At 47.5% G+C, this 12,442-nt stretch overlaps 3 protein-coding genes across 3 annotated transcripts; 2 read left to right on the forward strand and 1 right to left on the reverse strand.

The window, feature by feature from the left end:
• Nucleotides 1-1,508: 1,508 nt before the first annotated feature.
• Nucleotides 1,509-5,239, reverse strand: N7478_010324 (U2 snRNP complex subunit HSH155; the record flags this gene model as incomplete). The annotated part of the gene is made up of 2 exons (XM_056926538.1): nucleotides 1,509-5,170; nucleotides 5,230-5,239. 2 exons carry the CDS (start codon nucleotides 5,237-5,239, stop codon nucleotides 1,509-1,511), a joined length of 3,672 nt encoding a protein of 1,223 aa, XP_056775908.1.
• Nucleotides 5,240-6,678: 1,439 nt separating this feature from the next.
• Nucleotides 6,679-7,463, forward strand: N7478_010325 (DUF3455 domain-containing protein; the record flags this gene model as incomplete). The annotated part of the gene is made up of 2 exons (XM_056926539.1): nucleotides 6,679-7,302; nucleotides 7,356-7,463. The coding sequence occupies 2 exons, from the start codon at nucleotides 6,679-6,681 to the stop codon at nucleotides 7,461-7,463; spliced, it is 732 nt and encodes a 243-aa protein (XP_056775909.1).
• A 1,294-nt stretch (nucleotides 7,464-8,757) lies between these two features.
• On the forward strand, nucleotides 8,758-9,606 carry N7478_010326 (SAP domain-containing protein; the record flags this gene model as incomplete). Its single annotated transcript, XM_056926540.1, has 1 exon — nucleotides 8,758-9,606. The coding sequence occupies one exon, from the start codon at nucleotides 8,758-8,760 to the stop codon at nucleotides 9,604-9,606; it is 849 nt and encodes a 282-aa protein (XP_056775910.1).
• Between the last annotated feature and the right edge of the window lie 2,836 nt (nucleotides 9,607-12,442).

Genomic DNA, 12,442 nt, shown 5'->3' on the forward strand with positions numbered 1-12,442 from the left:
TGTACCTAGGTATATGCAGGGCAAGAATGTGTTCGCCCGGGCCCTGTAAACCTAAATCACAGATAGTGCAGATGCAGAATAAGGGAATCAAATCAATAAAAAGAAATAACCAAAGTATAGGATTTGCCATGAAAGAGAAAAGAAAAAGGTTTAAAAAAAGGGTCTGAGACTTTCTCCTCTTTTCCGTATTTTCCCACTTTTTTTCGGTGCCTACACCTTGTTTCCTATTGGCTGGTTCCCGCGACCAGACGAATTTTCGCGCAATTCCCCACATCCCAGCAGTACGCCTGACGTCCGATGGAGAGCTTACGCGGCCACTTCCTGCGCCAAGCCTTCCCACGGCAAGCTTAGGCATTTGGCGCTTCTTGGCAATGAGTAAGTTGGATCGTTCACACCCTTTCCCCCTCGAGTATGCCACAAAGTTCTACGCAAGGAAAGAAAAGAAAAAGGGCAAAAATTTTTAAAATAAAATAAAGTAAAATAAAATAAAATGCAAAGAGTGTTAGAAAGAATAAACATAATCAAAAGGGAAAGACTAAAGTATAAAAAAAATTTACTCCAATTCACGACCAATACGGGTTACGACCAAATCTGCGTGATCCAAACTCGAATCACAGGTTCTTGTTCGTTTTCCCGGCCCCTCCCCTGGGGTTCTTACGAGTCTGCGTTGGTTTTCTATTTTTGCGAATCCTGGTGGCAAAACCATGGAATTTGAAAAAAGGGAAAAGAAAGGAAAGGGGGGTTGTAGGATTCCCCCTCTTCGTTGCGTTTTGGAAAATTCGTCTGCCTTCTCAGCCGTGGAGGATTTGAAGTCTATTGATAGTGAGCTGTAGTGAGTTACATACATAGTAGCTCTCGGATAAGGTACTATACAGTAGATCCTGGCGCAGCCACCGATTTCTGCAGATATCGAACCCCAGGTACTCGGCGCTGGATAGAGCCAAGATAATCATGATTGACAGTGATAGTCGTATCAAACTCAGCGATCACTGCTTAATTCTCCCCTGTCAGGTCTTGTTTCCAGGGTCTGCCGGGATCTGAGGCGGGTGATCAGCTCTACTGTAACGTCTGGATGGATCAGCCCTGTCTTTAATGTTTCTTCATATATACCTGGGGTTTCGCTATAAAATAGATACCAAGTGCAGACAATTTGTCTATCTTTTGAATTTTTTGAATTTACCTAAATTATATGGACATGCGTTGACCATCGTATACCTTTAAGGCTGTGCCCTAAATACTGGTAGATGGATCTAATTTTGGACTACAAAAACTTGAAAGGTTCTATCATGATGTATTTGATCGATCAAATTCCCAGCTTTTGAAGTCTTTGATATACAACCACGCCGAACGTCCGGTCATCCCTGCATGAAATGAAGAAAATAATGGGAAAAGCAACTAGAAAATGGGAAAGAAGACAACGGCTCGTAAAACAATACAAAAACCCCTTAGGTGAATAAGTTATGCAATGAAAAGAAGCAAATGAGACCCTTGAAATTACAAAATCGTCACTAGACGATAATAGACAGCTCCGGTCGATCCATACCATCGTCCTCCACGTTGGGGTAGTATGGGACCATCGCATCGGCACCCTGCACATATGCATCATTATACAGTCGCCAGTACGGAATTCGTACTTTGCGAGCTGGGTGGAACAGTCCAGCCCAGACGTAGTTCATGACCGTTCCTGTTCCGACAGCCATGCGGATGGCATCAATGGCTTCGATTATTCGGTCAATGACGTGGGGACTAGTTTCGAAAATATTGGGGAATACGAGGTTAAGTAGATGAACCATCGCGTCCTCACACCCAAGGCCAACAACGCCTAGGGCAATATGCTTGACCACGCTGGCGGCGGTTTGTCGATGGACTTGATCCCGATCAATAAGCGCATCTTCAAGAAGAGGTGTGACGGCATAGACATAGTCCTTAGCCATTTCACCGATGTACTCAAATAAGAACGACATGGCCTTGAGAACGCCATTCTGCACATTCAGTTCGGGAACGCGGTATTCGTTCATCAAAGCTGGAAGAACAGTGAAAGGAGCACAAGTCTCGGCAACGATACCAATCGCGACAGCTGTGCAAACACGGGATTGACGCTCCTGCACTCGAAGATTGTTCAACAGGGTTGCCAACACATCCTGGGGACCAATGGCCTTTGCGATGAAACCAAAGGTGTTGTTGGCCGCACGTCGGATTCCCTTCTTGTGGGCCTTGAGCATATCAAGGAGTTCGAAACAAATACGCATCCATTCACGGGCATTCACGGATTCAGGACCACGATCGGCAATACGGCCAACCAGGTCAATGGTATTTTCCTGCACCTTCTCGTGTCGATTGCGAAGAATGGGTGTCAAGCGGGGGAGCAGGTCCCGGATAGGAGGTTGCATCTGGTTAATACCGACCACTGTTACAATTGATCGCAAGGCACCCAAGATTGAACCCAGAACCTCAGGGTATTCTTCACCAAGGTACTCGTAAAGCACAATACCGAGCTTGCCCATAAGAGCGTCTTCACCACATTGCTTCATAACCATCGCGATACGCGAGATAAGATCTGCCGCTTGCTGTCGGACGGTTGCAGATTTGTTGTTTAGTCGCCAGAGAATGGTACTGACAATCTGGGGGAGATAAGGCTTGCAACGAGTGCCGAGAGCGTTGACGACAGTGCCAAATCCGTTCAAAATGATAATGTCTTCAATGCTTTGCTCCTGGAATGCGTGCAGCACACCATCGATGAGTCTCTCTTCTAACCGCTCTGAAACATCCGCTGCGCCCAAGGAGGCGATCAACTTTTCAACAGTCTCCACGGTCATCTTGCGGTACGGTTCGCTCTCATCCTTGAGATTGTTGACGACACGCTCCAGGATCTCGCCAACACCGACCTTTTGACCCAGGTCAACAGTGGTGTCTACCACCTGGCGGTAATTCCTCCGATCAAGAGCCATACGTCTCACCCAGAAACTCTTGAAGAAGTCGGTCAAGACATGCTCTTTCAGGTAGCCAGCGGTGACACCCTCAGTGCTAGAGCACTGAGACACCACCTTCAGAACCACCTTCTTCATTTCCTCATCTGGAGAAGAGAATTCACGGAGTAGAATTTCCATGATCTGAGTAGTGTAGTAGTTGGCATATTCTTCATCCATGAGCGGAATGATATATCCAACGGCCTTCAAGAAAGCCGCAAGGCCCTTACCACGCTGCTTGCGCGCACCAGTCCAGAGAGGGTTGAGGATCTCATCGAAACTTTCGATACCATAAGGATTAGCAGCCTCGGCCAATGCAGCCACAGCCAATGCTGTGACGGTTCTGACCTTGGCTTGTTCGTCGCTGAGGTTGTCTGAGATACACTCGACTAAACCCTTCAGATGCGGTAGGATGGCACAGCCCATGAGAATGGGGATCTGTTGAACAATCTTAACACCAGTGTGCCTGGCCTGCCAGGACTTCTTGCTGCGACAAACAGCGCGGAGGAATGGGAGGAGGGCGGGAATACCGAGTGCGGAGGCCACGACGGCGAATGCACGTGCTGTGGTGTTTCGTACATACTCATCAACGTGGTCGATATCCGGACGCATAACACTGATCATAGTAGCGAGACCTGCAGCCTTGGCAAGGTTGGAAATAATCTCCCGACCTTCAACACGAGCATAGTAATCCTGATCAATGAGCAGTGGCTCAATAACAACGAGAATCTTATGGACAAAAGGACGAACTAAGTCGTCCAGCTTGTAGAGTACTCGGTCGATGACCTTGACCAGCAAGTGCCGTTCTTGATCTTCTAATGACTTTTCCATAAGCAACGGAAGGATTTGGTTGAATAATGGGCCCGCTCCAAAGTTTCGCGCGTTATCTGTGAGTTGACGTAAAGCAGTCTTACGCATAGGTGGTGTGCCGTTCTTGACCTTCAGCAACAATCGCATGATCTTTCGCTCCTTCAGGTCATCCACGCTCATGGAAGTTTCATCTCCGGCCTCCATTAATTTGCCAAAGTAAGCCATATCTTCTGGTTTAAAGAACTGCAAGTCACCCACGCCGGGGATATCAGTCGGAAGTTCCTTCCCCATAGAACGAATATTCTCAGGCTCTTGCATCATGAAGCCACCGACAGTGCCGCCCGTAGGCGCGGGAGTAGCCATCATTTTGCGGGCGGGGTTTCTGATAGGCTCATATCCTGGAGGAGGATCCAAAATCTTGTATCCCTCCGTGGGCAGCATCATGTCGAGTTCTTCATCCGACCAATCGCTGTTTCTACCAGAGATATCGGTTCCAAAACCGGGAGCTGCCCCTCCACCTTGAGATGGGTGCATAGGGGTGGCAAGGCCTTGGTTACCGACAGGGGTCGCAGCAGTGAGAGAAGGGGCTTGGTCCCATCGTGAACGGCGTTTAGGCGCGTCCTCTGGGCCACCGGGGGCCGGCGTTTCATCCCATCGAGATCTTTTGGCCCTCGACTCCGAAGTTGTCTCGGTTTTTACCTCCTCGTTGGATTCTGTCGCTACGTCCCAGCGCTTCTTGCGTTTTCTGCTGGCGGCCTCGACAGTTGCACCATCCTCGGCATTCTCCTGGTCGACTTCCATCTTCAGAGACGCCTGGTGCTCGGTAACATCTTCGCCACGCTCGCGCTGCTCAGCAATAAGTTTCTGAACACGCTCTTCTTCTTTTTCAAGTTCACGAAGAGCCATGACCTCGCGGTAAGTCTGGCCATCGCCATCGCCATCGCCTTCGGCGTTCGCGTTGGCAGCGAAAGGATCGGCGCGTGTTGGTGTCAAGGCTCCTCGGTTGAATCGACGCTTTTGATAATCAGTTTCCCGATCAGCTATGCGCGCAGCCTTTTCACGACCTAGCAACATGTCCTCCTCTTCAAGACCATTTCCATGCGCCATCTCGTCAATTTGATTTCTTGTAGCAGTGTACTGGCCGACCAAATTATGACCGCCATTTACATCTTCCATCTCCTCATCATCGCCGTTCACAGCGATAGATGTGTCGTAACCGGTGAACCTATCCGCTCCATCACGTTCGTAAAGGGTGGTATCGAAGGACTCGGTAAGGGAAGCCTTGGTCGAATTGTCAGCGCGCTGACTAGACGAATCAAAGGTCTTAGAACCTTTCTTGCTAGCGGAAGCAGCATTGCGCTCGGCCTGGAGCCGTCGAACGGCTTCAATGTCGGCTAAAGGTATAATCAGTACGTGACGGTGGTGAAAAGAGAAGGAGGCGCAGAAAGCTTACCGTCAGACATTCTGAAGATTCCGAGTGAAGTATGAGAATTTTATCGCGTAGTGGGTATTGACAGTATAACCGCAGCTACATCCGGGTAAGATACCGTTAAAACGGCAACATCGATGATGAAAGGAAGCTGTGTATCTGATGATCTGCGCTGGGTGCAAAAAGCATGTTGCCCATGAAGTCGCGGGAGTGGATGACTAAGGTTAAGGGCCATGTCACGTGACCCCTGCAGGATCGCCAGCATCATCAGGCTTCTCTTTACAACAGTATATTTAATTTTGAAATTTACTTACTGAATCTATCTTTCCATAATTTGAGTCTATTCAATGAATCAAATTTAGACCGCCTCCTCAAATTTGTGTTGTAGTGCAACAAAAAGGACCAAATACCATCTGAATGCCGTGGCGTCCCAAGGCGCTTACAGACTATTTATGTCCTACCCTAACTGTATCAGTGAGTGAAGGATTGCTATTTTAGTCCTTGGCTGCGTCAACCGGGAAGAAATAGATTAAATTTGGCAGTATCGAGCATATATACTACAATGGCAAGTGACCTCAGATGAAACTAGTACATACTTCGGGTATTAACATTTGAAGTATACTATGGCATTGGCAACATTTACATCGATCATGTATGATAGAATACGAAAGGGTTATCAGAAATTGAGAATTTTGGTGGTAACAATGCTCATGTTTTCAAAGCCACAGCCACTTAAATTGAAGAAAGATTCCTCAGTTATCTTCCAGTAAAAACTTTCAAGTCGACCATTCTTTGACCTTTGGACCTCATGGATACACCTTGGCGGCTAGCATAATCCCTAGGGTGGGTACGCCAGGCTACGCAATAGAACTTGATGAATGTGCATGATTGCACCTGGCTAAGCATCAAACCGAGAACTGTTAATCGGTGTAAACTATATTTATGCAGGTAAAAGGATCCGTAGCTTGGTTTTTTAATCCCCAGCTTTTCATTCGTGGAGGGCTGGTCAACTGCCAACAAAGAGACCCATTTTAGCACCCTCGGATCCTTCGCTCCGAGCCATGTCTAGTTGATCGGCGCGTAGAAATATAAACGAAACTTCTTCATGCAAGCTAGGAGAATTTAATTAAATGCCTTGTGAGGCATATAAAGATACAAGCCACGAACATGGGGTTGATATCGGGCCACATGAACCATCGAGTCAGCCTGATGGCAATTTACATCACTGAAACCATTACAACACTGAAATGATTTTGAGCCTTGATTTCTTTGTTTCGCCTATACACCAAAGAGATAGAGACACTTGTTTAACAAGAACATCTCCTTTATCCATTATTATTTCCTTCGTCTTCAAGATTATTTCCGTCTGATCTTCATCTCCATACTTAGGAAATTTATCCATTCTACTTCTCTGCGTTTCTGAAGTTCTTTCAAGTTCACCGGCTTATTTTTACGTGACAAACATATACTACAATGCTCCTCCAAACACTGACAGTCTTCCTGGCTGTGGGGACATCCGCTGCCTCTGCTCTTCCTGGTCCTTTGAGGCTAGCTGCCACATTCTCTCGAATTTCCAACGAGCTTGACCACATGAGTCTGGGCAGCTGCTCCATCTCTAACGCAACCATCCCCCTGAACGACACATCGGTTTACCTCCCTGCACCTGCATCCAACTTGACACTCAAATATATTGCCATTGGCCGGGGGACACAAAACTATACCTGCGCAAGCTCCAGTGCTTCTTCAACTCCGGTGCAAATCGGTGCCGCTGCCACACTTTTTGACGCCTCTTGCCTCGCTTCCAAATCCCTCAACTTGCTGCATGAGATACCTGCTGTCGTTGGAAGCACCCCTATTGGATCACTTGCCTTTCTTGCAGAACTCCTGAGTCACACCACAAACACAACTGACCTCATTCTTGGAGAGCATTACTTCAATGCAGCAGGATCCCCTGTTATAGATTTCAGGTTGAGCGGCCGGCGGGATTGGATTGTTGCCTCGAAGAATGCATCGGTTGATGCACCCCAGACGAGCACTGATGCAGACCAAAACGTTCCCTGGCTAAAACTTGATCGCACATCTGGATGTGGGATTCAGGTAAGTGTAAACTGACCCATGTTACGATGGCTATATTCTGACGGACACTACAGGAAGTTTATCGAGTCATGACATACCAAGGATCGGCACCCTCAACATGTGCCAGGCTTAACAAGACCCTGGAGGTTCAATATGCGGCAGAATACTGGTTCTATGGGTAGTTTTTTCTAGGACCTATGTGTGTCCGTGCATGGCACTCTCAGCCGCTGCTTCATATATATGAAATATCATGCGTCTTTCAAGATGACAAAAAACAAAAACAAAAACAATTGTACATAGTAGTACTACCACAATGATTCTCCGAATATATATGTGCCTGTCTTCCAGGATTGTACTACTAGGTACTCGTTGTTGTGTGAATCATGATGGATTCGACGAATGTCTAACCTTGGAAACACATACTACATTCAGACTTAGCAGTATCCGTGCTAGGCATGTTTATAAGAACGAAATTAATAATTTTGAGACAATTCTTGACAAACGTTCGATAAATATTTCTGAAGTGTCAAGATGTGGACTACTATTGAATGATGTATAAGAAGGATTGAAGTACACACATCAATTGATGTAGTTGACTAGTTAACTAACATATATCGATGCTTATTAAGTAAGGCTGCCAAATTGTGCTGCCCCAGGAATCAGGTGGCGTTGACCGCTAGTTGAGGTTGTGGCGCAGCAAATGCAAGACCAACACTTTCCAAGATTCAGTATGTATTTCGCGCCGCAAGGACTTTCCAGCTATGGAATTTGAACAGCTGTCAAATTCTGACTCAGACCGCACGGATGATGCAAAAGGTCAAGGGAGTTTCCAAGAAAACCAAGCTATAGCTTGGTACCCTATTCAGGTGGCGCATGGATCCAGTATAGCCGGAGAATTTCTGTCTGTGCAGCGGCGCTTGGACGGCAGGTTCCTAATAGTAAGTGTTGAAATTTAAAAATCAAAGTAAATTGACACTAAACTAAACGCTGGATAATTCTGCCTTCCATTCGGGATCGCCGTGGTGGACGTGAATCATAAGTTTAGTCGCCATCGCAATGACCTAGGAATTGCCACTACCCTGCCGAAGAGCGTAAACAATTGATGGCCTCGCATTGGCTTTGTGTATTGAGCTAATGCCTGCTAATCAACTGAGAATCAGTAATAATTCAAGGTCACCTGGGCAGTAGGTAATGCCACCGCATTGAATAGTTGAAGTGAAGATGGTTGCCACCATGCAAATCGTATAAATATCACGTGATGTGCACCCGAACGCGCAGGCGCGTCCTCAATTCACTTCCATCACCAGCTCAGCTTTCACCTCGACCTTATCAATCTTAACAGGCGCAACCGTCGCATAATGAACGCAACCCAACAGTGATATATCAATAATCGATTTCAACGACCGGAACTCTTCTCCTGAATCTACCCTCCTCCCCTCCAACAATACCATATCTCTCAAACAAATCGCATCCAAAATGTCCACCGACTACAGCAAGAAGACCAACGCCGAGCTTGTGGAGATCCTGAAGGGTCGCTCACTGCCTCATACCGGCAAAAAGGCGGACCTGGTTGCTCGTATCCAGCAGGATGACGAGAAAGAATCTACCGGAGCACCCGCCGCGGCTCCCGAAGCCGGTGCCGCCGAAGATGTCATCGATTGGGACGACGACGTACCTGCCGATTCATCAGCGGACCCTCAGCCTGCTACCGAAGCAGGTGCCAACGCCATTGCTGCCGGCGGCAAGGGCGCTGTTGCCAACCCCGTTGCAGTCCCCAATCAGAAATTAGACACCGATCCTGCGACTACCGACGATTTGAAAGTGGAAGCAACTGGCCAGGCAGAGCCTGCGGCCGCTCCAGAGGCTGAGACAAAGCCTGCTGTTGATTATACCCGTGGTCTACCCGCGACTGAGCTCGAGGAGGAATTGCGGAAGCGTAAAGCTCGTGCAGAGAAGTTCGGCATCGTCGAGGATTCTGAAACAGCTCTGAAGGAAGCCGAGAAAACACTGGCACGGGCTAAGCGCTTCGGCACTGGCGCTGAAGCCGAAGCCGGTGTTAGTGTGAAGGGTTTGGATCAGGCTCTTCCTGAGGAGAGGCGTAAGCGCTCTCGCAATGACCAAGGCGGTCGTGGCGGTAAGCGTCGTGATCATGGGCATGGACGCAATCGCAACCGCCGTGGAGATGGCAACCAGAACCAGAACCGTGGTGGTGGTGGTGTTGCGAAAAACGGTCCTGGCGCACCGAATAGAGTGCAAAAGAGCTGGAGTGAGAAGGATAACTCAGCAATGGAGGCTCGTAAGAAGCGATTTGCGACTGCGGCTTAAGTTGTACCGAGCTTTCCATTGATATTCTCGACCAATTGTCTGCTCTTTCACTCCTTTCTTTTCCCTTCTCTTTTTGTCTTTACATATTCAGGTCTTTACGGGGCGTTTGTACCAAGATGCTAGCAAGGAACTCAATGGTCGATTTGGGGGATATGTGTTTCTTATGTGTTTCTTATGTGATTCGAATGAAAATCAAGATTACCATTTAAAATGTGTTTATAAAATGCATTCTTACCCTTGATTATATCAAAATATAAAAAAAGGTATCTTACTGCCGTGCTTCTCAACTTCTTACATTGTCGTAGAGTAGAGAAACCTCAATACTGCGTACAGCAGCATTGCCAAGTCTCATGGGCATGCGCAGTCAGCTGAAAGATGCATTAGCTTCTGGTTCCTGCAGCGTCGCAGCTGGCCACTCTTGCGCCCGCACGCCCCAACAACCCGGCATGGCCCCTCCAGATCGGCATTTGAGATCGACAACCCACAGACCTTGTACGAAAGCGCCATCTAAGTAGCTCGACGACATTAGATTATTGAATCATGAAACAAAGAAACGCCCGCACTCATTATTGAGTTCAAGTGGAAAAAGATTCAAAATCCCGCGCACAAGTACGGTTACAGAGAAACCCTGGCTCATTCCCCATGAGCCCGGACAGTGCTGCGTTTGCCGCCGTTCCCCACTTGGGTTGAGCCTGCTCTGGCGAATCTGAGGCCAGCAATGGCTTTTTTGAGACGGTGGCTGCTGGGGCTAGAAGTAGATAGGGCGGTCAAGTACGTCAAGCACCACTGTCCCCGTCGTTCATTGCTGGGAATCCTGGTGGAGCATCACAGCCTACTAGGCTAACCCGCTGCAGTGGTCCTAATGGGGGGTTTTAAACACCGGGATTGGGGCTATAGGCCATCTATACCATGAGGCTGCCCAGGTGTCCAGACATGTCACTGGTCGATGACACCTTACGAGTCCAACTATAGGTACTCCGGGATATGTTTTCTCGTGCAGAAACGAGGATTCGTCTCCACTATGCCTGTTTTATTGATTTTTGGGGCTTCTGAGTCAGACAAGGATGTGGTTCCCTGGTCAAATGCGCGGGACGGGCCTTTCGTACCAGACTCTGGATAACGGTTCTGGTATGATTTGACGGAGATGAGTTAAATAATGATTTTAAAGTATTAGATGGTAATTTACGGAATCTTATGAATCAGGAATATATGGTGTCACCTTTCCTTGGGGCACGAGAGGGCAGGTTTCACCCAAGTCTTATTGCAGATGCAGATGCAAGTATGGGAGATGTACCATCTGAAACTACTACCAAGCTTGCAGGGGCCCTAACGCCCACGTTTGGAAATTCTCCGAGTCCGGGGAGGGAAGAGAAATTTTTTTACAAAAATACATAAAATTAAGAACAGCCAAGTAAGAAAAGCCGTGTGTTGAGAGACCTCTAAAAAGCAAGTATTGAGGATCGACGGTGCAGTGAGATCGTGTTCGGCGTCCCCGATCGATGTGTTGTCAACGAGGCGACGCAGACGCGGTGAACGAATACTGGCCCCTAACAGGACAAATTAAGAATTCAAGCTCGACTAAATCGTGATGTTCAGCTTCAATGTCGCTGATTTTGGGTTTGAGTTATTGTGAAATCCCAAGTTCTTGTGGAATGTTGTTCAAGGCAAAACCGCGGATGAACATGCCTCTCCCCCAACTTCCACGCTCCACGCCACTGACATGTACATTTACTCCGGAGTCCTAGCCAATGTAGACCAATGCCGCTGATAGCCTTTCCCCGAAACCCTCTTGCCTAGACCAAATACTTCCGACCAACGATAGTAGATTCTTCCATTCTAACCGGGCAGAAGACGGACAAAACACTGTCTCGAGTGGGCCGGTTTTCGGTTCCCCTCCATGCGAGCTTCCGTGCGCACAATCCTGTCACGACTCAACAGGTCGATGTGATAGGGATTAAGTTTGTAGCGTAGGGCCTTTGGGGCCGTGGCTTCAAGACCTGCACGATCCGGCGGCTCAGGATGTGCTTCCTACAGGTCTAGCTACAGGTCTAGCCCGTAGCGTAGTCTCGACTCATCACAGCGTGTTTGCCGTGCACCAATGATAATCGGGTCGTATGGCTTCTCCTTATCCAGTAGCGGCATAGCCGTAAATTCGAAAACCCCTATGATGCCACTTTCAGCATTCTATATGGTTGTTGGTGGTATTGAGGAGAATTTTCTATTTTTTTTAGATTTTTAGATTTTTACCCCCACATTGAAGAGGGGAGCGAAATCCCGAGTCAGCACATACAAAAAGTTGCGTACCTCTGCGGGATGACATGATTCTGAATTTTTTTTCTTCTATTTCCTCTTCTTCTTACTCTATACCAAGTTTTTTTCTCTTTCTATTGCAACCGAAAAAGTCTAACCCTATTTTGATTTCATTTCAGGCTCTTATGGATCTCTTACCCACTGACGTGGCCGAGGCTAGTGGAAAATCCTGTGCCACAGTGCTCCAGACTGTGGCGAAGCAGCTGCAGCTCGATGCCGATCAGCCTGACAAAGTCGGTGAATTTCAATCTTTTATCTATCTGACGGTCGCCGGGGATTTAATTTCCTACGCTTAATGACCCTGCATTTTAATGATTATTGATTGTTTTTTGTTGCATTTGTATAGTTTTTGTTTACGTGCCCGTTGAGATACCTCACTGCGAATCTCGATTCCCTACTACGCCTCTATTAATACAATTTACGCCTGCAAAAGAGTCCTGGTGACCAGCGTGGATGAAAGTAATGAATTGACGGTTTTTCTTCTGTACGTCATTTGGTACCCTGTTCTCTATAACATCTATGGAAG

The sequence above is a fragment of the Penicillium angulare genome (genome assembly GCF_028827245.1).
Source record: "Penicillium angulare strain IBT 27051 chromosome Unknown utg000007l_segment0_segment0, whole genome shotgun sequence".
NCBI classification, from domain to species: Eukaryota; Fungi; Ascomycota; class Eurotiomycetes; order Eurotiales; family Aspergillaceae; genus Penicillium; species Penicillium angulare.